We start from the raw sequence: 23,205 nt of genomic DNA, 5'->3' as shown, positions 1-23,205 counted from the left end.
GCTGAAGATAAAAGAAGTTAAATGTGAGGACGTTTCTTTTTTTGCAGAGTTCACATGTACCAACATCAATACACTCTTTAGACTTTGGCTTTGATTCAAATGAATTTCATTTGACTTAAATAACGAGCATCTCTGGTACTTTTCAGTTGCTCAACATCTGCTAATTGGTTTGAGTTACAGTATTAGTGTTTGGAGTGTACGTGTTTCAGAATAAAAGATGGTTAAACATCACTTGCCAGATATACTAGATTTTATTACATCAAAGACTACCGAAAGTGTGGCTGAGATTACTTCTCCCTCCATTCTCTACAAAGGAAGGGTTAATCAAATTTTCACACTAGCGCCCCCTGGTAAAAGATCCCTGACCTCCATGCTGGCAGTGTTCTGCTGAAAAGCAGATTACATTCATTCACAAAACCAGTACACCTTATTCTTTCTGGATGGTTATCTTCTTTTTTTTAACATTCAGATAAAAGGAACATTTCTATGAGGCAGTTTTTTAGTTTATTTTTTAGAAGCAATTTACAGGTAAGATTTCTAATATCTGTAAATGACATCCATAAGGAATGTATGTCAGGAAACAGGGGTCTGATTGGGTCCTGCTGTTTTTCCTCTCCTCCCAGCAGTAGATCTTAGGACATTAAGAGAATACAGACGATGCAAGATGAGCTGACTATAACTAAACAGTGCTTTCATTTGCTTGGCCTTGGATGGACGAGCTTGATTCACAGTAAGATCTTTAATTATAAGTAAAAACTCACATCAAACTAGAATAGGACAATATTATTTTATTAGCTGTACAGCAATACATTCTCCACATTTTTCCTATTCCCTCAAAGCCCCACCCAGCCATAATAAATGTCTTTATATGTTGTTTTTTTTGACCACTGTAAAATTCACACAGTTACAGTTAGGTACAAAAAAGGGAAAAGCATCAATCTAAAATTAAGAGCTTAACAAAAAAAAAAAAAAAAAAAAAAGAAAGAAAAAAAAAAGAAAAATGTAAATGCAAAGTACAAGTAGGGAAAACATTCTGGATCTGGGGGAAAAAAAATATCATTCAGAAAATGACAGTCCTTCTAAATGTGAACTCTGTTATAAACTACCTCTATGCAAACAGTTCTTCCAGAACATAATGCATAAGAATGGCTTTATCAAGCTCAAGCTATATGGACTGTGTATGATCTGAACAGAAATGTGAGAAAGTCGCTATGGACAGAGACCTTTTTCTGATTCGTTATCAATGAACAACTCAAGCACATCAGCAGTCACACCGAATCCAAAAGTCAGGGCATAGAGTGTACCAAGTTATAGGACTCAGTGTTCATCTAGCGTTGGCAAACTTCCAATTTTCCCCGCCTGTCCTTTTTCCTTCCTTTACAGCGTCAGGATCTAAACCTTGGGTACCGGATTCCATTACCACTACACCACTCAAGAGCTACGCTTACCTTTATAAATCTCAAAACCAAATATGGAAATAGGGGCTAACAAACAAGCTATAGACTCTTATCTTACTATCTTAATTCATCATAAAGGAGAATAGCTAATTCCCTCCCTGGATTCACAAACCCAGGTAGCATTAGAAGGCCAAGGAAAAAGGGAATGATCTTTTGCCTTCACAGCCATGTCAAGATTTAAAATTATGCAGGAGCATGTTTTCAAAGGACTACTGTTTAAAATATCATTGTGTCTGCATTCAAGGTCATCAATTTACTTGAAAAAGATTAAAATGTTCATAACAAAACAAAAACAAAACAAAACACAGAAAACATATTTACACGCAAGACCAGCCAAGATTACTCTTCTTTTGTACAACGTTAACTACCTCAGATTCTAGTTATTTCAAATGTGATCGATGGAAATTCTCCCAGGCCATACAATTATATGGCTATATTTCTAACCTTTTCTCTCTCAGCAATTGTAATCATTGAAAGCTATAAGAAATGAAACAGAATAAAAGTTGCCATGGGTCAGATGTTAAAAGGATATTTGTTGGGTAAAAATGCCCATTCTACACCAGTGATAGAAAGTCTAAATATCAAGGCTTGACCAGGCCCACCAAGTTTTACTTTTCAAATATTGCCATGGTAATGTAATAGACTGGAGGCTGCAAAAAAAAATTGGCATGTTAATTATGCAAAAACATCTAAATGTGTGCAGTTCACTACAGTAAATATGAGTAACCAATTACAGTCACCGGATTCGCACACAAGCATTTCTGCAACTCTCGCCACACACTAGATGGTATACATGGGACAATAATCAGACTAATAACTCAATGTAAATTTAAAAAAAAAAAAAACAAAAAAAAAAAACAGCATAGCACAGTTGACATCATGAGTCAAAAGCATGTAACAAAACAAAAACACAAATTAAAGTGAAGAGTAAGAGTGAAAAAGGAACATTGGATATTTCATTCCACATATCAGAAACTGAAGGAGAACACAGCAGAAAGGAGTTTGGCTGTGTTCTGTGAGGCAGGGAGGTGACAGCATGGGAGAGGACGCACACGAGCAGGTGGATATTGGGCCTGGGAGAGCACATCACCGGTCCATCATGCTGAGGATCATCTCAGGGGTGAGGTCTCCATTGGGTGCGGCCTCAGGGACGGAGAGCTGCTCTGCCTCCACTCCTCCATCTGTGGCTTCAACCTCCTCCACCACAGGCTCCGATGACGCTGCCAAAGAAGAATCCATGCCGTCCTGCTCCTTCTTCACGATGATGTTCTCAATGGCTCCCGTGCCCTCATCCTCCACCTGGATAATGGCAGTCGCTGCAGACAGAAATAAACAAGTAATTAATAAAAGGATATTTACTTTACAAGTTAAATCATGACACAGTTAAAGAATCAAGAATTATAGACAAAAACGTTTTACTGCAAATTGTAAAAGCACTTAATCATTCCATGTTTGCTCAGAAGGTAGTGACACTGGGTGGTACAGTAGCTACGTAGTTGTACATACACGGAACATGCTGCCAACATGTCGCAAGTTAACATGCTGCCAACACAGATTCTGCCATGGACTGCATTTTATAAAATGCCATTGTCACAGTTCTGCATAAATGTGTTTGTTGCTGTCAGGACTGTTATTACTAGTTAAACAAGGTTTGATCATTGGTGATCACCTAATAAACAGAAGCATGATATTTACCAGTAGGTGCTATGGCCGTGTTCTTAGCAGGAGAAGCTTTGGGGGGATTCTTGGGAGGTCGACCACGTTTCCTCTTGACAGGCGGCTCAGCAGGGGCAGGGATAGGGATAGTTGGTGGAGCTTGCTCGACCTCCATCTCCATATCATCAAGAGCATCTTCCTCCTCCTCTTCCTCATCAATGTCATCTAAATCAGGCTCTCCATGATCATCTAACATAGGATACACATGGAAAGTAACTACTCCATTGACAGTGCACGTTTACCCTTGGATAAAGACATTTAAGATTTGCCCAAGCACAGAAAGCATTCGCTACGACCAGGGTCCACTCACTCACCACTGTCATCATCATCCTTCCTGGAGCGCATCTTCCTCTTTCTGCCACCACGGCCTCTTTTGGTTGGAGCACCATTCTCTCCATCACCACCTTCCACTCCAGAACAGTTCTCAGCATGCCTGGCCATGGTGTTCTATTTTTCATTTTGTTAAGAAACACGTTAGGGAAGATCATGTTTTAAATATGTACCATGCAAGTATCAAAGCCTTCTGCATACCCTGCGTGTGAAGGTCTTGCTGCACTTCGTGCACACAAAGGAAGTGGGCACAAAGTTGGGGTCATGGTAGCGACGAAAATGCATGTCCAGAAGTTGTTTCTGTCTGAAAGTTTTCTCACAGTGGCTGCAGGCATATGGCTTTTCCCCAGTGTGGGTGCGTTTGTGCATCACCATGTGACGCTCCTGACAGGACACAAAAGACGCATTAAAAAAAAAAGTTTTCCCCACTATAAAGTGTCCCAGAGTCAAGTAATCCTATAAAGGTATCAGACATACAACATACATTATTGACTATTAATATAAGAGGACTGACCTGTCGGCAGGCATAGTCACACTGGTCACACTTGAAGCGTTTCTCGTTCTTGTGGGACTTCTGGTGCTGGATGAGAGCGTAGCGCTCATGAAACACGGCCTCACAGTAACGGCACTTCCTGCCTTGCTCAATATAGGAATGCTGCTTGCGCAGATGTACACCTGAAATGTATATATGAACAGGTGAGGCATTATGAAGAACATGAATGCACACCATGTTCATGGTATAAGCTAGCAGGGGAAGGATAGTCTTACCTAAGTCACTCTTGCGGGCGATGACAGTGTCACAGTGGGGGCAGTGGAACTTGGCCACGTTCTCGGTATGCTTCTGCAGGATATGCATCTTCATAGTGCCACTCTGAGTGAAACGTGCATGACAGATGTAGCACTCATACGGCTTCTCGCCTGAACACACAATTACAAAAACGTTACTATTTTTTTTTATTCCTATTTTTTTCCCGTTAGTCAACAGTTGGTTTGAACTTTAAATGCTTCTCAACATACACAAGTGCATCTCAAAACTACTAGTAACTGGTTTGCTGACCGTGTGCATTACTGTGCTTGACTTGCCAGCAGTGCCACAGGCTGATTGCCTCCATGCCACGCCGCATTGATGCAGTAATTTGTGAAAAAGAAGCTCCGACCAAGTATTGAGTGCGTAAATTAACATACCTTTCAGAAGGTCAACATTTCTGTATTATAAATTCTTTATCCTAATATTTTGAGATACTGGATTTCTGATTTGCCTGAGCTATAAGCCATTATCATCAAGATTAAAAAACAAAAAGGCTTGAAAGACTTCACTAATTTACAGGGAAAAAGTGAACTTTTCAATGGTATTCAAATTTTTTTTTAGAGGCACCTGAATGACGTGCTGCGAAGTAATCAGAGTACCAGAATGATTGATGTCAAACCTGAGTGGGTCCTCATGTGTCTCTTCAGCTTGTAGGTGTCTCTGCTGGCATAGCTGCACAGGCTGCATTGGAATGGACGCTCTCCTGTATGAGAGCGAATGTGTCTCTTCAGCTTGCTGACCTGTTGACAAAAAGTAACATGTTCATGCTAAAGACTAGGTAAAACAAAAAATTAAATAAAAACAAACAAGAAATATAAAATAACCAAAAAAAAGTTAATTACTTGTTGAAGCCAGTGCCAGAACACCACTACATTTCACTAAGGCCGAACAACATGAAACACACTGTCTGAGTACACTCACCATTCCTTCTTTTGAAAAAATATATTACTTCTAGCAAAAAGCTGCTGAGATCGTACATTCACTATACAGCATTTCAAAATACTTCTTAATTTTACATACCTCCACACTAGCATAGTCACACATGGAACACTTGAAGGGCTTCTCATGGGTATGCTTATAGCGACGATGTCGCACAAGCTCACCGCTAGTCACAAACGCCATGTCACAATCGGTACATTTGTGAGGTCTGGTGCCTACCCAAAAAGTAAAAAAAACAAACAAACAGTTATTTGTTTTCTAAAATGCGAGCTTCGAAAATAAGAGCAGAAGTGAGTGCGAAACACACCTGTGTGTGTGTTGAGATGGTTCCTCAGCAGGGTGACAGTCCTGAAGGCACGTCCACACAAGTGACATTTGTGCGGCCGCTCATCCGTGTGGCTCTTCATGTGACGGTCGAGGTTGGAGCGTCTTGGGCAGGTGTAGCTACACAACTCGCACTGGAATGTCTTCTTCACACCTGGACACGCACACACATTGATAAAGCATTCCTAAAAGCCCAACAGGAGTTCTGTTCTTTATATTTACAAAAATATAACAGCAACACGTTTCCAGCTACTGCACAGGAATGGCATACCCTTCTTTTTGATTTTGGTTGGCTTTGGAGGCTTCATGTTGCCCACGACCTTCTCTGCATTAACTTCTGAGAGCAGGCCTTCTTGCTGCTCCTCCTCAAAGTCGTAAACAGACACGTCCATGTCTTTCTCTCCCTCTGTGTTGTAGCGCAGCTTGCTTTTCTTTGTCTTTTTTGTCTTTTTGACAGGAGGTGTGTAGTCAGGATCCTTGGCCCAAGTGGGATCATCATTCTGGGGTTCAGGAATCTCCTCCTCTTCCTGCTGCTGCTGCAGAGACTGCTCCTCATGGCCGTGGAGCTCATCCTGCTCCACTGTCTCCACTTCTCCATTGGCACCTACTTTCACGACCTGCGGGAACAAGCCTCATGAAAAGCCAAGAAAACACGCCATAAACAGCAATTAAGCTCACTTTTTGTTTAGCTACAAGAAACGACTAATGGCCAACCTGGAAGCCCTCTGGGAGTGGCAGCGTGTGACAGATGACAGGCTCTCCATCTTTGGGCATGGCAGTAGCATCCACCAGGGTTCCCTGCAGCTCTTCCACGGTGGTGGCAGTGACAGGCACAGCTGAAACGGGCACCTGCACTAGTTGCAGTTCACCCAGGCCCAGTTGTTGTTCCTCCATATTGACCACCTGCAGGGTGATGATCTGTGTGTCATCCACTGTGGTGACTGTGGCCTCGTGGGCTGCCCCAGCTACACTCACACCAGCAGCCATGGTACCTTCCATCACCTCCGTCTTCATCTGTAGTAGGGCTGGATCCAGCGAGTCCATCACCATCATTTCTATGCCGCTGTTTACGCTAACCACGCCTTCAACCAGCTGCTGCTGTGCGTCAACCACGGCACCGGTCACCTCCCCCTCGGCTACGGGCTGCTCTACCGCCTCCAGACCAGCGGCCTGCAACAGCTCGGCTTCGACCTCTTCGTCCTCGCGCCGCCGTTGGTACGTCTTACAGTCCTTGGCTTTGAAAGCGTCCCCTGTCTCATCCACTACGGCTTCGGTCTGTCCCCCTTCCATGGGTACTACCTATGACAGAAAGCAGAGCATGTTTTTCATTATTATTAAAGAATATACTAAATCTTACACGCTAACAACTTTTACGTGTTCCTGATGTCAAACGTATTTAACAAACACACAGAACCTTACCCAAATCGAAAAGGAGGCTCACTAGGTTAGACTTACATGTCGGTGTTATACGTGTTACAACTTACTGCCTTGCTGATTTTACCTGTACCAAAAATGTGTGCTTCATCTCGCTCTACCTCTTCAATTCCCTGCATTCGACGAGCAAGCTATCTTTCACCATCTTTCTTCATGACAAAATACAGAATAAAATCAAGACATGGTTAAAGGGGGGAGTTTTAAAGTTCTCCTTGCATTTTTAAAACAGGATGTGTTGTAGGTTAGCTTTCCTCATACAGCCTTTCCATTTAACCAGCACCAACCACAATAAGAGAGCCGTTAACAGGTGTTTACCTCCTATGGATGGGTATATGCTAGTTTCATCATGCTTAGATGCATCACAGACCGTGTACAACTTTTGTTCTGTGCTACTTTCTGCTCTAGAAACATTTGATCCGCCCCGTGTCCTGCTATGACTCCTTCATTTCCTGATCTTACTAATAATGTATTCGCCAAAAACCGGTAACGTGAATACACCCAAAATTACCAACTGAGGTAGAAGCACAATCAGTCATGAACCACACACACACAAACACAGAGCTGTGCTGAAACATTTTCCACTACAGCAAGAGGGCATTCTGAGCTGATGAACAACGTATTTGTACCGCTACCAGCCGGGTTGTAGAGGGAGCTCTCCACAGTTCTATCCCCTCAGTCGTCTGTTGCTTGAGGTGGCTAGTGTCTCAATAAGCGAGCGGTCAATGAACGTATACAGCACTCCACTGGGATCAGCGATCACTGAATGTTAAGATGTCCTTAAGCTTGGAGAAAGCCGTTAGATAAGACTCTGAGGAAGCACGATGTGTAGAGCCTCCTAAAATCAGCAGCACTGAGCGTCGCGTCTTCCTCGTCCCCGATTTTTCATCTGCGCAACAAGCTGGCTAGCAAACAACCGCAAGCTAGCTAGCAATTCCGGCATTTAACGTCGCTCAACACTGCGATTGTATTTCGAGGACAGACGAAGAATGGGGTGACTACAGACCGAGATCATCGTGCCGGACGGTTTAGTAGTGCAGATCACCGGGCTGCGTGAGTGAATGTGCGCGCGCGGTGTAATGGGCCAGGAAGGGCTGAGCAGGTTTGAATCGCGGTTGAGGAGGGGCGCCAACAAACTGCTAGCTAAGCTAGGGCTAGGCTAGTGAGTTAGCCACTTTGTTAACGCAGTCTGGAGAACAAAAGTGACCAAACGAGAAGAATATACATTTCTATCCTTTATTATAATTATATCTATGGTGTTTGTGCAAGTACAAAATTCGAAAGTATCGATCTTTAGGGGTATTATTAGCTTGCAGGCTAAGCTATTGCTACATCTAGAAACGGCGGGTTTTTGTCACGGAAACAAAGAGAAGAAAAAGAAAATGGACGCCTGGCCTAAAGAGTGGCGCAAATATCGAAGTGTTAAAATGAAGCATCTCGCCGAAATGCCGTCTGATATAAGTTCAATAGCATTTAATAATCGGGCATAACCCCGAACTTCTGGGTTATAAGTGTTTTTTTGCTAAATTTTCGATAACGATAGAGGGAGACAAACACCCCCCGCCAGCCGCCTGGACCAGGAGCCCCATCGTGACACCTAGAGGCCGATTAAAGATCCTGCAAAACTCCCCCCTGTCGGAAAAGTGGCCCTATTTTACCTGCTTTTGCTCGTTTATCCTCTCGTTGAATCCGACACAAGGTCCGCGATCCGCTCTTCCTTTAGTACGAGGCGAAGTACAACTGCGTGCTTCCTCTTCGCTGGTTTTAATCCTCTCCCGCGTTTGCAGAGTAGGCTCCGCACAAAATGGCGGCCCGAGGCGGTTGCTGCGCATGCGCGGCACGCAGGGGGGGCGGTGGCGACGGGGAGGAGGGAGGGGTGTAAACACAGCGCTGTGCCGATTGGCCAAAAGGGGCGCTAGCACTTTTAAATTTCATGCGTTATTCTCCAACGGACTTCACTGAGCACTTAATGCACCTGAGCGCAATATACTGGGTGTTGTATGCGTTAAATTAGATGTGGACTTACTAACAATTACATTTACATTTACTCATTTAGCAGACGCTTTTATCCAAAGCGACTTATAAAATTAGGAAATACAAGCAAAGCGATATATCAAGTGGGGAACAATACAAGTAGTGCTACTATAATTGAGTTCTAGAAAAAATTACACTTTTTCATCATTGATTTTTCCCCCCTGGTCGAAAATCTTACATTTTCAGAATAAAATATTAATCTTAAATTCTACACTACTGTTATATATGACGACATAAAAATGTAGATTTTCTAATATTCATAAAATGTTTAAGAAAATGCGTTTACCGTAGTTTAACTGCTTGTAAGTATGCCCAATGTTAATGTTCACATTAGACCACCTCATTTATTCAAGCACAGCACACAAAAGGTTTTTTTCCTTTTCAATTTTAATAGTCTTGTTTTGCACATAAGATCTTTGTCAAACAGTAACCTTTTATTTAAAAAAAAAAAAAAAAAAAAAAAAAAACCTCAACGCTGCACAATCTGTAATTCTTTGAAGGAAAAAAATATAATTAAATCTATATTACAGTTTGTCATCAACTGTTATTTTTCACTTTAAATAAAAGCCTACTTCTCTTAACACAATCACTCCCCAGTCATTTGAGGCACTTGTACATTGAGGAGGCGTTCTCTTCTTCCAAAGTCTTAATATAAACTCAGTTGAAGAGCTTAGTAAATTAAGAGATTCCAGCACTGAACCTGTGTCTAGCAGCACTCGAGGAACACTCTGAATTTTTGTTCAGTATGCATTGGGCCTGGGCTAAATAATACATGCACTATACTACGGCTAGGCCAAGTCCATCGTAGTCCATATAATTTTATTTCCATTTTACTAATAGTAATAATATTTGTATATATGTATAAAATAGCCCCTCTATTTTTACAGCAGATATTCCTCTCAGATACAATGCCTTTGATTTTTTGAATCTCAGGAAGTGCACCATTAAGGTTTCAGGAGTCATTAGCACTCAAAGCAGGCCTACATTTGCTTTTGAGCGTAAACATGTTTGTTTAAAAAAACACACACGCACAATTAAAACATGTACACAGATTACTGTATCAGTAAAGTATATATAGTGACCATATGGAATGATGGCAGTTATGCTGATACTCTTCACTGGAAACACTCACTCTTACCACCTGAACTCTGTCCCACTTACGCCTGACAAACATGAACACTAGCACACTATGTTAAGAAGACACCCAAGCTTCAGCATATGCTCATCACATTTAAAAAAAAAAAAGTGCACCCCTGTCACACGAACACATGAAGTAGTAACACTTTCCATTCCCCTGCTCTTGTCAGTGAGCATGACGCCAAGTAAAAATGTGTCCATGCATGCAGTATGAACTCGTGCACTTATCTGAGCCCAGCCTTTGTGAATTGTCAAGGCAAAACCACTGGGCTGAGTGTTAAGGCATTAAAACACTCATTGTAGCCTATTTCTTCTTTGCCCGTTCATCATCTCATTTCCACTGTATCATTTAACTGAATTTAATTTCTAGCTTATCAATCAGATTCATTCACATGTTCTTGTGTCCACCGATTGTTTGAATTGTCTGCAGTCACTGTGTAACAATGTGATTGGGTCAATTTTTGAACAGTGTGATGTATATTTGATCATGAGTCCTTCATTGGCATTAATACAACTACACATCAGACATTGGTCTATAGTTTCTGCAGGTTGTCGGTGCTTAAAATGCAGTGCTGGCCATGCTGCCAGGTGCAAAAAGTCGAGAGACTCCATCCTGTTCCACATGCCGATGGGCCATCTTCCCCTCCTCACCTGCGCACACAGTAAAAACAACCATCAAACAGCTGCTAACGACTGAAAAATTGAAGCCTTTTATTCCAGAGTTGATATCTGTTATCTGAAGGCTAACTGTCTTTTTATTGTTTAATTTTTTTGTTACCATATATGTGTCTCTTTTTATCCATATTGCATTTATATCCATTGGTGTTCTGACCTACCCAGCACCAGCAAAGCTTGTTTGGCAGCCTCTCTTACATCCTCCTTGTCTGTGCGGCACAGGTACACCAGCTGCTCGATGCTCTCTTTGGCCTGGTATACAAAAACCATGAAGAGGATTTTTTTTTTTTGGTGTAAATGACACATATCAAAAATGTATGATTAAAATTTCAGCAATATTTTCTGAATAGTAATGTTTTCATATGAAAATCACAGTTATTTCCACTAGAAATAAAATATTTTGACAAATTCGGCATAATGTAATTGTCACATGATTTTTCTTCACATCAACCAGAATAAACGTTAATCTCTTTTAAAAAAAAAAAAAAGAAGATATTTGAAATGCAATACATTTTTTGAGATCAGTGCTATACATCAGTAATTCTCAAAGTGAGCCATGTGGGTCTGCAATTAAAAATTGTTTTAACAGTGATGAAAATCACAAATCCATCCATCCATTTTCCATACCGCTTTTCCTACACAGAGGAGCCTATAGCCTACCCCAGGGAACTTGGGACACAAGGCGGGGGACCCTCAAGTGCCTATTCACACACTACAGACAATTTGGAAATGCCCATCAGCCTACAATGCATGTCTTTGGACTGGGGGAAGAACCCAGAGTACCTGGAGGAAAACCCAAAGCACGGGGAGAACTCCGTGCATACAGGGCGGAGTCAGTATTCGAACCCCTGACCCCGGCAGTGCAAGGTACTTATAGTCCTCCACCAGTTTGATTGGTCTCTTGATTAGAATGAGTTTAATCCAAAGCTCAGTAATTCAAAACATGTAGCCTATAAATAATATCAGTTGTACCCAACATGTTCTGTCAGTTGAAATTCCAGGAAAAGCACTCTAGCTCTAATAAACAGCCAGAATATGTATACACACGTGAATAATATCTGAATAAAAGGATTATGTGTATTTAGAAAATCTAATGAGAGGGTCTATGGAATTTCTTTTACAGGTAAAGGGGTTGCTTGTTACAAAAAGTTGGAGAACCACTGCTATACATCATCCCTATATGCTATAAAAATAACCTGCTTTCAAAAATAATGCTGGCGGTATCAATTGAGAACAGGCGAGCGCTCAATTCTTAGAAACTAATGTGAAAATGTAAAATGATGAGATTTTGCCAGAAACTACAGTTTTGTGCCTGATTGCTGAAGAGAAAAATCACACAGTTCAGATAAACAGACTGACCTTTAGACATGCAAGTGCTTTGCAGCCACACACGCGGGTCTCAACACTTTCATCCTCCAGCAGCTCCAGACAACTCACAAGCGCCTGACACACAAAGAGAAATTCAGTGAACATACAGTCTGAATTTTTTTTTTTTTTTAAACAACCTGAGTGTTTACCTTTATCAAAGCTAGAACATGAAGTCTTCGAGGACGGGTGGTGTAGCAAACAGGTGGTAAAATAACATTAAGCCTGTGGTTTGTTTCTTTTAAGGCTTTGTACACATTAGCAAGAATTTAATTATGCTCACACTATAAAACAATTATACATTTCTGAGTTACACATTTCTGTAGCTCTTTTACAACTGAATGAATAAAAGCACTAATTTAGTTCTTGTGGAGAAAGCAAGCCTTTTTGTTCATATTTCCCTTCAACCATGTCATCTGTTGAAAACCGAATCATTTTAAATTCTAATATATAAACGCTCTCAATAATGTCACAAAAAAGGCATTCACGTTTACAGCATTTGGCAGAGACCCTTTTCACAGAACGACTAACAGAAGTGCTTTGTAGATTCCATCAAAATACACCCTCATGCTAGTACCAATACGTTGGGGGGCTAAATATACCATTAAAAAACGCTGTTAGAAAGAGGTCAGTACAAAGAGCTGGTACAGTAACAACAATGGTACAGATGGAGTTGTTTTTTTGGTTTATTTTTTAAGTGAAGAGGTGGGTCTTTAGTCTTCATTTGAATACTATCTGTGCTATTTGGACAGACCGAGGAAATTCATCAACTACCTGGATGCCAGTACAGAGTACAGCCTTTAATCAACTTGTATTACAAAGGTAAATCAATACTAGTCAATATTATACACAAACATTTAAAAAATCATTACTAGATGTAATATTTTTAAAGCAGCGTTTTCTGCTAAATATGGGATTGAATACTCAAATTTTAGTACATTTACTGTAACAATATAAATATAGTAAAATTACAGTAAATTGTGTATAGATTCAATATACTTCACACATTGTACTAAAAGCATGCTGTCTTATATTTTAAAGATCTAGCGAGCAAAGCAAAACACATCGTTATACGCGTTTTCACAATTAGTTAAAAATAGAAATAAACTTGGAGGTATATTTTAGTCAATTTAATCGAACAGGTGCATCAATTTCCCTATGCTCGCTCTCTCTTTCCTGTTCTTTACTCGGTTCACTTTTGCTCCCTTCTCTACATTGAAACCAGATTATATACCTGTTTTCTGAATGTTGTTCTGTGCAATTAAAGTTAGCGTCCCCAAGCTAAGAAACTAATTCAATTCAACTCAAGTGATAGAATATTCCTTTAAACCTAGTATAAGTAGGTGTATGTTTAATATAAACTGCCCTTTAATGTTTAATGTAAATCACCTTGACATACACTGCAAAATAAAATCTTAGCATTTATAATATTAAAACAAAAATGATTATTAAACCTATTTCTAGACATTTTTATTACATCAGGCATGAAATATTCTAGTGGAAGATATTTATTTCCAGAAAGAAGAAATATCTTATGCCAACAAAACAAGAACGTTTAAAGTGTGAAATGAAAAATCTGTGAAAAAAACCCTGTACTGACTATCACATTTTAATGAAATAATTGTGATCATATTCAAGATATTTTCACCTGCTAAGGTGTTTATTATTTAAATGTTTTAGAACTAACCCTTATCTAAAATTAAAAACAAACCATAATAACTTCTAAGTTGACATGCTTATGCCAAAAATAGCCCCTTCCCCTGGCGTACCCTCTCTCTGTGGCGTGGCTGTTCGGCAAGGCTGCGTAACAGAGAACTGGCACTGCTGCACACCTTCCCCCGTGGGTCCCTGAGCAGTAAACTGACGGCGCGCAGGCCCTCGCGCTTCAGACTGCACTCTGGGGGCTTTTTGAGGGCTTTCAGCAGCACATCTTGATCACCAGACTGCAGACACTGCACCAGCCAGACTGCAGCCGAAAGCAGAGGGGGAGGAAAATGGATCAGTGTTTGTGTGGGGAAATTAGAGGGAGAAGGGAATGGTGATAAGAGCAAGACAAAATGCAAATGAGGTGATAATGAGAGCATGAGAGTGGAAAGTATCTGTATTTAAAGTAGCTAAACTGTTTTCAAATGGCCAATTGATTGCTGCAAAATAAGGTAAAAGACAAATGAGGCAAATGAACCAGTTTGCACCTTCAGTCAGATGATCATACACTGGGGAGAAAACAGACATATAAAAACCTACCCTCCTCAGCCAGCTCGGTGACGTGTGTCTCCAGTTCACTCACACCCTCAGCCTCTAGGTAGCTCCAGAACTGAAAAACTGTAAGAATCTCTTTAGCTGCACTTCCACATCGTCTGGGCAGCTTTTTCTCCAAAATCTTCTCCACTAGACGCAGAAATACTAACAGAAAGAAGTGACGTGTTGGTTTTTTTTTTTTAATTATCTGATATCATATACATGAGAAGCCCCTTTGGAGATATATATGTAGGAGTGGGTGAATGAGATGTAAAGGTGCTTTGTGTTTGTAAAGAAATCCCTAAGCAAATAAAATGAACTCTTCCTTTTAGTAATCAGTGTGTAACAATCAGAATTCCTTCCACACAAATTGTCTGTTCAGAACACTTCATACATCAAATGATTCACTGCAAAGCTATTTTAATTTGGAAACCTTCACTCGCCTGGTGATTTATTATGAACACTTGATGAAGCAACTAAAACCACCCCCACGCACACCTGTGTCTGAAAGGCTGGCTCCTCTTTCTGGTATTCTGCCTGTGTAAGTGTTGTTCAGAGTCTGCAGGAAGGCCTCTGTGGAGGTGCTGAGCACACCACAGCCAGCCGTACAACGCCTCCATAGCAACACAGCCCCCTGGCACTGCTCTAACTGTGGAACAACTGTTCCCAAACACACACACACACACACACACACACACACACACACACACACACACACACACACACACACACACACCACCCAGAGAGAATAAAGAAAAGAAGGTATGAGCACAGAATGTAAATTTGGGTTGATCATCAATCACTTTCTGTTTCACAACACCCAAACACAATGAATTCACTGTATTAATATCAAGTAAGAAAAAACATTACATTTACAATTCAAACATACAACACCAAATACAGTTGACCAAGGACTACATTTTTCTCCCAGCACCGTTTTAGGATAGGCTAACCTTCCTCGGGTTGGTTGTCACTCCTCACTGTATCCTGGACAGCCAAACGAATGAGCTCCATTACCCGAGCCTCCCGGAGCAGCCGATCCAGAGCGTACATCTCCCCACAGCGCAGCGGGCCAAATGTACCCAGCCTCTGCACAGACATCACACACAGCTCTTCATATAGCAATTCAAAAATCACATAAACATGGAATACAACATATACATGCGTTCAAACTATAAGGACAGTGACGGCTGTTCGTGATATAAATGGGAGGCTAAAATCTAATATCAGTAGCTTGACAGTGAAACTATTACAGTTGTTTCATTCAAACAGCAACAAAAAAACCCTGAACTTACTGTTCTGTTGTCCAGCCGTTTGTGTCATTTGTACTTTGATTTGACAATGTGTGCTTAGTCTATCTATTTTTAGTTTGTCCTCTAAAGGCATTTTGAGGAGAAAAGGTTGACAGAGTGAATAATCCACTTCATTCACAATCATTACACATGTGACTGCATTTTTCCACACGCGCTGTCTCAATCTCTGCTGATGATGTGTTCCGGATGCATCAGCGACATGAGCCGATTTTTCATTTTTTTGAGTGATTACCTCTATGTATTGTCATTTCACAACCACCAGTTTTTAAAAATTATTATTTATTTCACTTGGCTTAACTACAATGGCCGTCTTCGTTTCATGGCACACAACACATTTTGGTTTTACAGCTGTTTACGGAAACCATCTCTAGAGCACATAAAGTATGTGGACATATATAAACGTTTTGCACTTTCGTCACAATTCCACTTTTAGGTTCAATTTATAATGGGAACGGTCCGAGTCTCCAGACCAGATACAAACCTGAAATTGTGAAGTACCCCAACAGAGCTTTTAGACTCATGGTATTCTTAATCAGTGAACCAATAACAGTGTGTATTTATTGATAGAGACTTCAAAGCACTTCTGCAAGTCGCGCTGGATAAGGGCGCCTGCCAAATACCATAAATGTAAATGTAAGCTCTCTGTAGTAGAATTCTGCTGTAAAAAATTGAGAGTTTGAGATTGGAGGTAAACTCTGCAGGACCGTGGACCTCGAGGGCCAGATTTGAAGAACCAGTCTGATTTATCATACTGGTACAGGTGTACAGTTGGTACACGTGAACAGATTTTATCCAAATAGGTAAATATACACTGTAGGTGTTCAGTTGGGTGCTTTACAGATGAACAGTGTCATAAACAGAGCTGTGGTGGTGTTTCTGCTGTGATAAAAGCAGTAAATGTCTACATTTCAGGAGTGCTTTTATCACAGGAGAAACAAACACCATTTGTATTTTGTTGTGCGACGAATAACTGAATTTTTAAAAAAAAACAACATTTTTTATTATGAATTATAGATCTTGGTATGCAACAAGTCATAGGGAGAATCTGATTTCACTGCTGATTTTTATCTGATTGCTTCTGCTAGACAGGGGCTCCCAAGTGCACAAGACAGAGAACACATTCGGTTTGATCATATCGACTCACCAGTAGCTGGGTGGAGCAGTTCTGTAGATGGATGAGCAGAGTTTGATCTAGATCTTGGTGGCCAGTGCTGAGAGGAACAGAGGGTGTGTCCCAACAATTCTGTGCACAACTCTCATCCACTACCACACTTTCACCTGCTACTAGCTGAGAGCTGTACACACACATAAACACAAAGTTAGTTTAATGTGGCTTTATAAGCATGACCGTATATAGTACAATATTTCCAAAGCATTATAAAAATAACAGCACAACTATTGATACCACTATTACTACTACTAATAATAATAATAATAACAACAACAACAACAACAACAGCAGCATGAGGTCACTGGAGGTGACGTGGGTTGGTGTAGGAGTTGGGGGGATTTGGTGGAAGTGTTGATGTGACTCATTGTCTCTCAGACAGTAACATTTTGTCATTTTGTGGTGTGTGTGTGTGTGTATGTGTGTCCCTTCCCAAGAGTGGTCTGTAGATTTCTGGAGGTGTTATTTGAGTGAAGTGTCTCTCTGCCTCGTGCATTAAGAGCACGTCTATCCTCTCTGGATAGCCTACGCTTATAGGAGGTACAACTGTGGGCACGGAGCCATACACTCGGTCCAGGCCCTGATAACACTCTCACTTGCAGATTCACATTGCTAGTTTATGAGATATTTGGTTTGACTTACATTACATTTTAAATTACATAACTAAAAAATAATAATAATTTATATATATATATATATATATATATATATATATATATATATATATATATATATATTTATTGTTTATCCTTTTGATCTTTTGTTAAAAAAAAAAAATCACAAAAATATTCTGCTCTCATGGACGTCAAACAATTAAAACAGGTTTATAAAAAAAAAAATCTTAAATATAGGTGTGCAGCAATTATTGGCACCCATGAATTCATATGAGAAAAATATATCTAAAGTATATTCCCATTGATATTTTAAAGAAAATTTTGTACACCTGGGTGACTAGGAACACGAAATTGTTCAACCATGACTTACTGTTTCACAGGGGTATAAACATGAGGTAACACATAGGCCAAATTCCCTTAGTCATTCATAATGTGTAAGACCAAGGAATATAGCTGTGATGTGCAGAAAAAGGTTGTTGACTTTTACAAAATGGTAAGTGGCGATAAGAAAATAGTACAAGCATTGAAATGCCCTTTTCCACCATCAGGGCAATAATTAATAAGTTACAGTCAACTGGAAATGTTATGAATCAACCTGGAATTGGACATGTGTCTATATTGTCTCAACGCACTGTGAAGAGGATGGTTCACGTGGCCAAAAAATCTCCAAGGATCACAGCTGGAGAATTGCAGAAGTTAGTTGCGTCTTGGGGTCAGAAAGTCTCCAAAACTACAATCCAAAGTCACCGACATCACCACAAGTTGTTTACAAGGGTTTCAAGAAAAAAGCCTCTACTCTCATCCAAAAACAAACTCAAGCATCTTCAGTTTGCCAGACAAAACTGGAACTTCAAATGGGATTGGGTTCTATGGTCAGATGAAACTAAAATAGAGCTTTTTGGTGATAAACACCAGAGGTGGTTTTGGCGCACACAGAGAGGTAGCCATATGGAAAAGTACCTCATGCCCACGGTTAAATATGGTGGTGGCTCTTTAATGTTTTGGGGCTGTTTTTCTACCAGAGGACCTGGACATTTTGTTAGGATACATGGCATCATGGAACCCATCAAATATCAACAGATATTAAATGAAAACCTTCAAATGGGCCGTGGCTGGATCTTCCAGCAGGACAATGATCTAGGGATGCACCAAAATTTCGGCCACCAAAAATATTCAGCCGAAAATGGCATTTTCGGTTTTTGGCCACTCAGATTTCACTCTCACTCTATTGTTGCATCACAACATTACTAAACCCGTGATTTAAAGAACATTACTTTGAAGAGGAGAAAGAGCAGAGTGCACGGGAAATGATAGAGGCAAAGCTAGAGGTGATGAATGAGCTGAAGGATCGACGCGCAGCACAGAGCAAAGTGTGCCAGAGAAACGCGTGAGTACAAGTGATAAAGCGCAAACTCCCTCACTTTCTGACATGTTTGACGAGATTCTACAGGAAAGCGCCTGATCCACAGCAGTGCCACAACAAGCGCAGCTATGCTATCCATTGCTTGTGCAGATTGCATGCAGGTATTTATCTGCCCCGAGGACCAGCACGGAGAGTGAACGACTATTCAGTGAAGCACCTCATGTTCTTGATGAGAAGAGGAACCGTCTCTCCTGCCAGAAAGCTGAGCAACTTTTGTTCTTGAAGGGAAACCTGCCACTTTTGCTTAAATAGAAAGCGGTCCAGTTTGCTCTGTATATAGCAATTACATTAAAATTCGTGTAGCCCTGCAAAACTTTGCTCTTGACTTGAGGCTACATCTGTTGTTTACAGTTTGAGGTTGGTTTTACTTCTATCGCTGCTCTTTTGTGCTGCTGTTTTGCACAATAATCTTTAATTAATGTGGTTATACATTAACATATACAGAATAGAGACCCAATTAATTACTTGTCTGCTGTTTCTCATATCATAGTATACATAAAATATACACACATATATATACATACATTATATATATATATATATATATATATATATATATATATATATATATATATATATATATATATATATACACACACACACACACATACACACAAATATATATATATATATATATATATATATATATATACACACTATGATATGTAAGATATGTATAATGATTATATAGCCAGATTTTATACTGTCTACTCTTTGACCACAGAACAATTGGTCCTGCTGTTTCGGCCCGACAAGTCTATGAAAGCACAAGGCTTGGCCAATAGAATTCATCAAGCTAAGCTTCAGAACTAACCAGACATGGGGCAGGTTTGTTCAAAAGTATATGCTCCTATATGCCTTCCTTTATGATTAGCTTCATTTGTGGAACTGAAATCAATGGAAATTAGCTGGGCTTGTTGAAACAAGCCTGGCATATCGAATTAGCTCCAGTCGTGCAATACTCCTAGATCTGAGCTAGGTGTTCTGTGTTACCGTGTTAGTGAGCCTCGGAGCCAGGTTTTCAAGGTTTACCTCATGGTTTGCAGTGCTTCATTAGCACTCATCCAGAAATTGACGGCTTTTTCTTCTTTTTTTATGCAGTGGGATATTGGGAATAATGCTGGTCTGCATTCATGGTTGGGGTGTTCATTCAAATTCTCAAAAGGGATCCCATCAAGTATAGCTATGGACTATCTGGACCCCAGACTTCATTTACATACAGTTCAACGGGTTGGTTATATCAAATGTTACACACACACACACACACACACACACACACACACACACACACACAAACACACCATCATTTGAGACTGTAAATGTTTCTAAAAAATAAACTATATAAATTTGGAAAAAAATGGTGTCAAAGAGGCACAGTATACAATTTTTGTTCAGCCACCAGATGGCAGTATTGCATTACCCTAAGATGCATCACATCCCATCGCCTGGAAAAAGAAATGACCAATAATTGCTGTCTTTTTCTGGCAGTATAATTAAAAGGAAATATCAGGAACTCTGACCTGTCTGTCACACTCGGCCTCTCGCAATCTTCCTCCTCGTCTTCCAAATCTGATGTGTTGAGGAAACTGAAGCTTTCAAGAGCAGTTTCGACCGTCAAGCTCACACTGGAGGCTCGACTTCGACTTCGGCCCTACGCAAACACACACATAATTCTATCTTTCTATGAACATTTTTACCTAAAGTATGTTGCTCACCTACGAATAATTAGAGTCAATGGCACAACTGGTATATAATAAATAGCAAAAAACAAAAACACCACGACACACGCACAAATGTTTAGTTGAGCATCTTTACATGACACACCAAAATATTCTCTTGCACTTCTGAAGATTTCTGACCACTTTGTGAACTGACAAGCGTAACTACATTCTTGTCCAGAGACATTTTAGTAGTGTACCACCCTGAATACAACGCACACAAACACATTCTCATGTTGTGTAGTGGAAGCAGGAAGGGTGGAAACCTGGTCCCTAGACTAGAGTTCAAAATTACTTTCACATCCTCTTTCATCTTTCTTCTCTGTAGAACACACTGGCGTCAGTGATCACACAGATGGCAGCAGATAGTAATCTTAGAGAAACACTAGAAATTTCATTTGAGACCAAAATGGAAACGCGCAAACACACAGACCATCGCAGACACTTGCTTTGATAAAAAAAAATAAAGAAATAAAGAAATAAAAATGAAGCACAGAACTAATACTAACTATAATGTGTGTGAGAAATGGTTTGGCCTTAGCATTATAGGAGATTCATAAAATGATTATACATCTTTAAAAACCTGCAAAATTATGGGCACCAGCATGAAGGACCTTATCAGGCTTAAATGCTCATCTTGGGTACGCATGTCATCCTGTGAACACATTGTGGATGGGAGTTAATCCATCATAGGACACCATACACACGCGCGTTCACACAGCCATTCACACCTAGGGGCAATATCGCGTATCCAAGTGCCATGTTTTTATTGGTGGGACGAAACTGAAAATCAACATACACATGCAAGCGAAACTGCACAGGCAGTAACCTGAGCTTTAACATATATATTTTTGACATTAACAATATTCAGGAATATTCACAAAGTAAGAGTATGCACACGTGTAGCATGCTGTTAACTCACAGTAAGTGCCTCCTCCAGCAGGCGGAGCTCTTGCTCTAGCACCTGCAGCTCTGGAAACTGACCCCTGTAGTCATCCAGAGAAGAAAGAAGAGCACTGAGGGCCTCGTCCAGGCCGCTGTCTTTTGCCACAGTATCTTCCATCTTTCCACTACCTCCTGGCCAAGAATCTACTTCAGTCCCAGGCTTCACAGCCTGTACAGACACAGTGTGAGTCTTGGGAAGGTCCTGTGGGTCCTGGGTCTGTTTTAGGTCACCAGTTCTGGGGGTTAGAGCATTACTATGCTGCATTGAGGCGTCATTATCAACAGAGGCACAGTTAGAGTCCTCCTCACTATTGGTGCAGGAATCAGATTGGGATTGTTTTGTAGGCTCTTCACATTTAGCAGCTGAATCAGAGTCCTCCTGTGCTATAGGGGCTATGGTGTCAGAGCTGGACGATGACAGAGTGACTAGATCAACAACGCGTTGGTCAACTTGTGGCTCGGGAATGACTGAGCATGGCTCAGCCCTCAGGGGCACATCCACGACTACACTGGGCTCCAGTGATTCCCCGACAGACCTCTCATTCAAGGCAGCATCCACACTGCTCTCACTGATATGACTCAGGGAACGAGAGAAACGGGTATGGCCATTGGGCACAGCTTGTGTCCCAGCAGCCTCCGTGGTGACTGTCATTGGAGTTGATTGGAGTTCCTCGTCTTGCTCCTCCTCCTCCTCCTCCTCTTTCTGATTGGCCAGCCGGGTGGGAGTGGAGGTGGACGATTGGCGGGGGGCGAAGGAGATGTCAATGGCAGGAGCAGCGGCCTGCACCTCAGGCTGTACCAGATTCTTCTGGGCATGTCGAAGACCCTGAGACAGCTGAGGGCTTGATGAATCGTCTGAGGATTCAGAAGAGTTCGACCACGCTGTACCGTTCTCCAACTCCTCCTGCCGCCTCAACATGTTCTACACAGAGAGAACAGGACAGCGAGCAATTGACAAAGGGAAAAGAATGATACAGTAAATATAAAAGGAAATGTGTGTGTTTTGTAACCTAACCTCTACCTTATGCGTCTGTATCGTGTTTGCGATTACCACACCGTAGCTGTATGATGAAACATCGTTTCATTCTTTATTCAAGGCTATTAGTAAGTTAAGCTCTGAAAAATTCATCATTTAGAAAGTCCTATCAGAGATGGGATGACTTAATGAGGAATTTTTAAGTAACGTAAACGTAAAAATGTTTTACTGCATCGCTCCAGTATTCAAAAGTTGGATAATACCACATAAAAACAGCTTTGCTATAAATTTTCTAAAAATAAAGAAATAAAGAAATAAATATAATAATAAAAATTGCACCCATATGGTATTTGAATGGGGGGGGGGGGGGGGGGGATTTAATTGACACAAATTCAGGAAATTAAAAACCAGAAATGTGTGTATACCCAAAGAGACAACAATAAACAGGAAAGTATTTAGAAAAGATTTTTTTTCACCATGATCCTCTCAGCCTCCAGAACTGATCTTAAGAAAGCAGTGTGTGATATCTGTCACAGTTACAAAAGATATATCAGGAAGCTGGACTACTGCTGATGGTGGGATACCTTTCAATAT

At 40.7% G+C, this 23,205-nt stretch overlaps 2 protein-coding genes across 7 annotated transcripts in view; both read right to left on the bottom strand.

Annotated features, from left to right (window-relative positions):
- Positions 1–773: 773 nt before the first annotated feature.
- ctcf (CCCTC-binding factor (zinc finger protein)) lies at positions 774–8,821 on the bottom strand. 3 transcript variants are annotated; one of them, XM_017465886.3, is made up of 13 exons: positions 7,324–7,611; positions 7,076–7,157; positions 6,289–6,873; positions 5,846–6,191; positions 5,558–5,728; positions 5,332–5,465; positions 4,931–5,051; positions 4,272–4,421; positions 4,018–4,178; positions 3,705–3,887; positions 3,488–3,620; positions 3,153–3,362; positions 774–2,773 (listed from the first exon to the last, which is right to left on the bottom strand). In XM_017465886.3, exons 2-13 carry the CDS (start codon positions 7,097–7,099, stop codon positions 2,544–2,546), a joined length of 2,448 nt encoding a protein of 815 aa, XP_017321375.1. In that variant the 5' UTR covers positions 7,100–7,157; positions 7,324–7,611; the 3' UTR covers positions 774–2,543. The 3 variants fall into 3 exon arrangements, with proteins under 3 accessions (XP_017321375.1, XP_017321374.2, XP_017321376.1); XM_017465885.3 differs by lacking the exons at positions 7,076–7,157; positions 7,324–7,611 and adding an exon at positions 8,664–8,821; XM_017465887.3 differs by lacking the exons at positions 7,076–7,157; positions 7,324–7,611 and adding an exon at positions 7,635–8,576.
- A 661-nt stretch (positions 8,822–9,482) lies between these two features.
- The window catches only part of ripor1 (RHO family interacting cell polarization regulator 1), a 92,934-nt gene continuing 79,211 nt past the window's right edge, over positions 9,483–23,205 (bottom strand). For all 4 annotated transcript variants that reach the window (XM_053678001.1, XM_053678000.1, XM_053677999.1 and 1 more), the window contains exons 13-22: positions 21,613–22,557; positions 20,493–20,623; positions 16,912–17,062; positions 15,408–15,543; positions 14,953–15,114; positions 14,461–14,619; positions 13,986–14,182; positions 12,211–12,294; positions 11,013–11,103; positions 9,483–10,827 (exon numbers count right to left, since the gene is read on the bottom strand). In XM_053678001.1, coding sequence (XP_053533976.1) covers positions 10,736–10,827; positions 11,013–11,103; positions 12,211–12,294; positions 13,986–14,182; positions 14,461–14,619; positions 14,953–15,114; positions 15,408–15,543; positions 16,912–17,062; positions 20,493–20,623; positions 21,613–22,557 — 2,148 coding nt within the window. In that variant the 3' untranslated portion in view covers positions 9,483–10,735. The remainder of the gene's footprint in view (positions 10,828–11,012; positions 11,104–12,210; positions 12,295–13,985; positions 14,183–14,460; positions 14,620–14,952; positions 15,115–15,407; positions 15,544–16,911; positions 17,063–20,492; positions 20,624–21,612; positions 22,558–23,205) is intronic.

The sequence above is a fragment of the Ictalurus punctatus genome, chromosome 4 (assembly GCF_001660625.3).
Source record: "Ictalurus punctatus breed USDA103 chromosome 4, Coco_2.0, whole genome shotgun sequence".
Classification (NCBI taxonomy): domain Eukaryota; kingdom Metazoa; phylum Chordata; class Actinopteri; order Siluriformes; family Ictaluridae; genus Ictalurus; species Ictalurus punctatus.
Note: the sequence above shows the minus strand (reverse complement) of the source record. Positions and strands in the feature narration are given on the sequence as shown.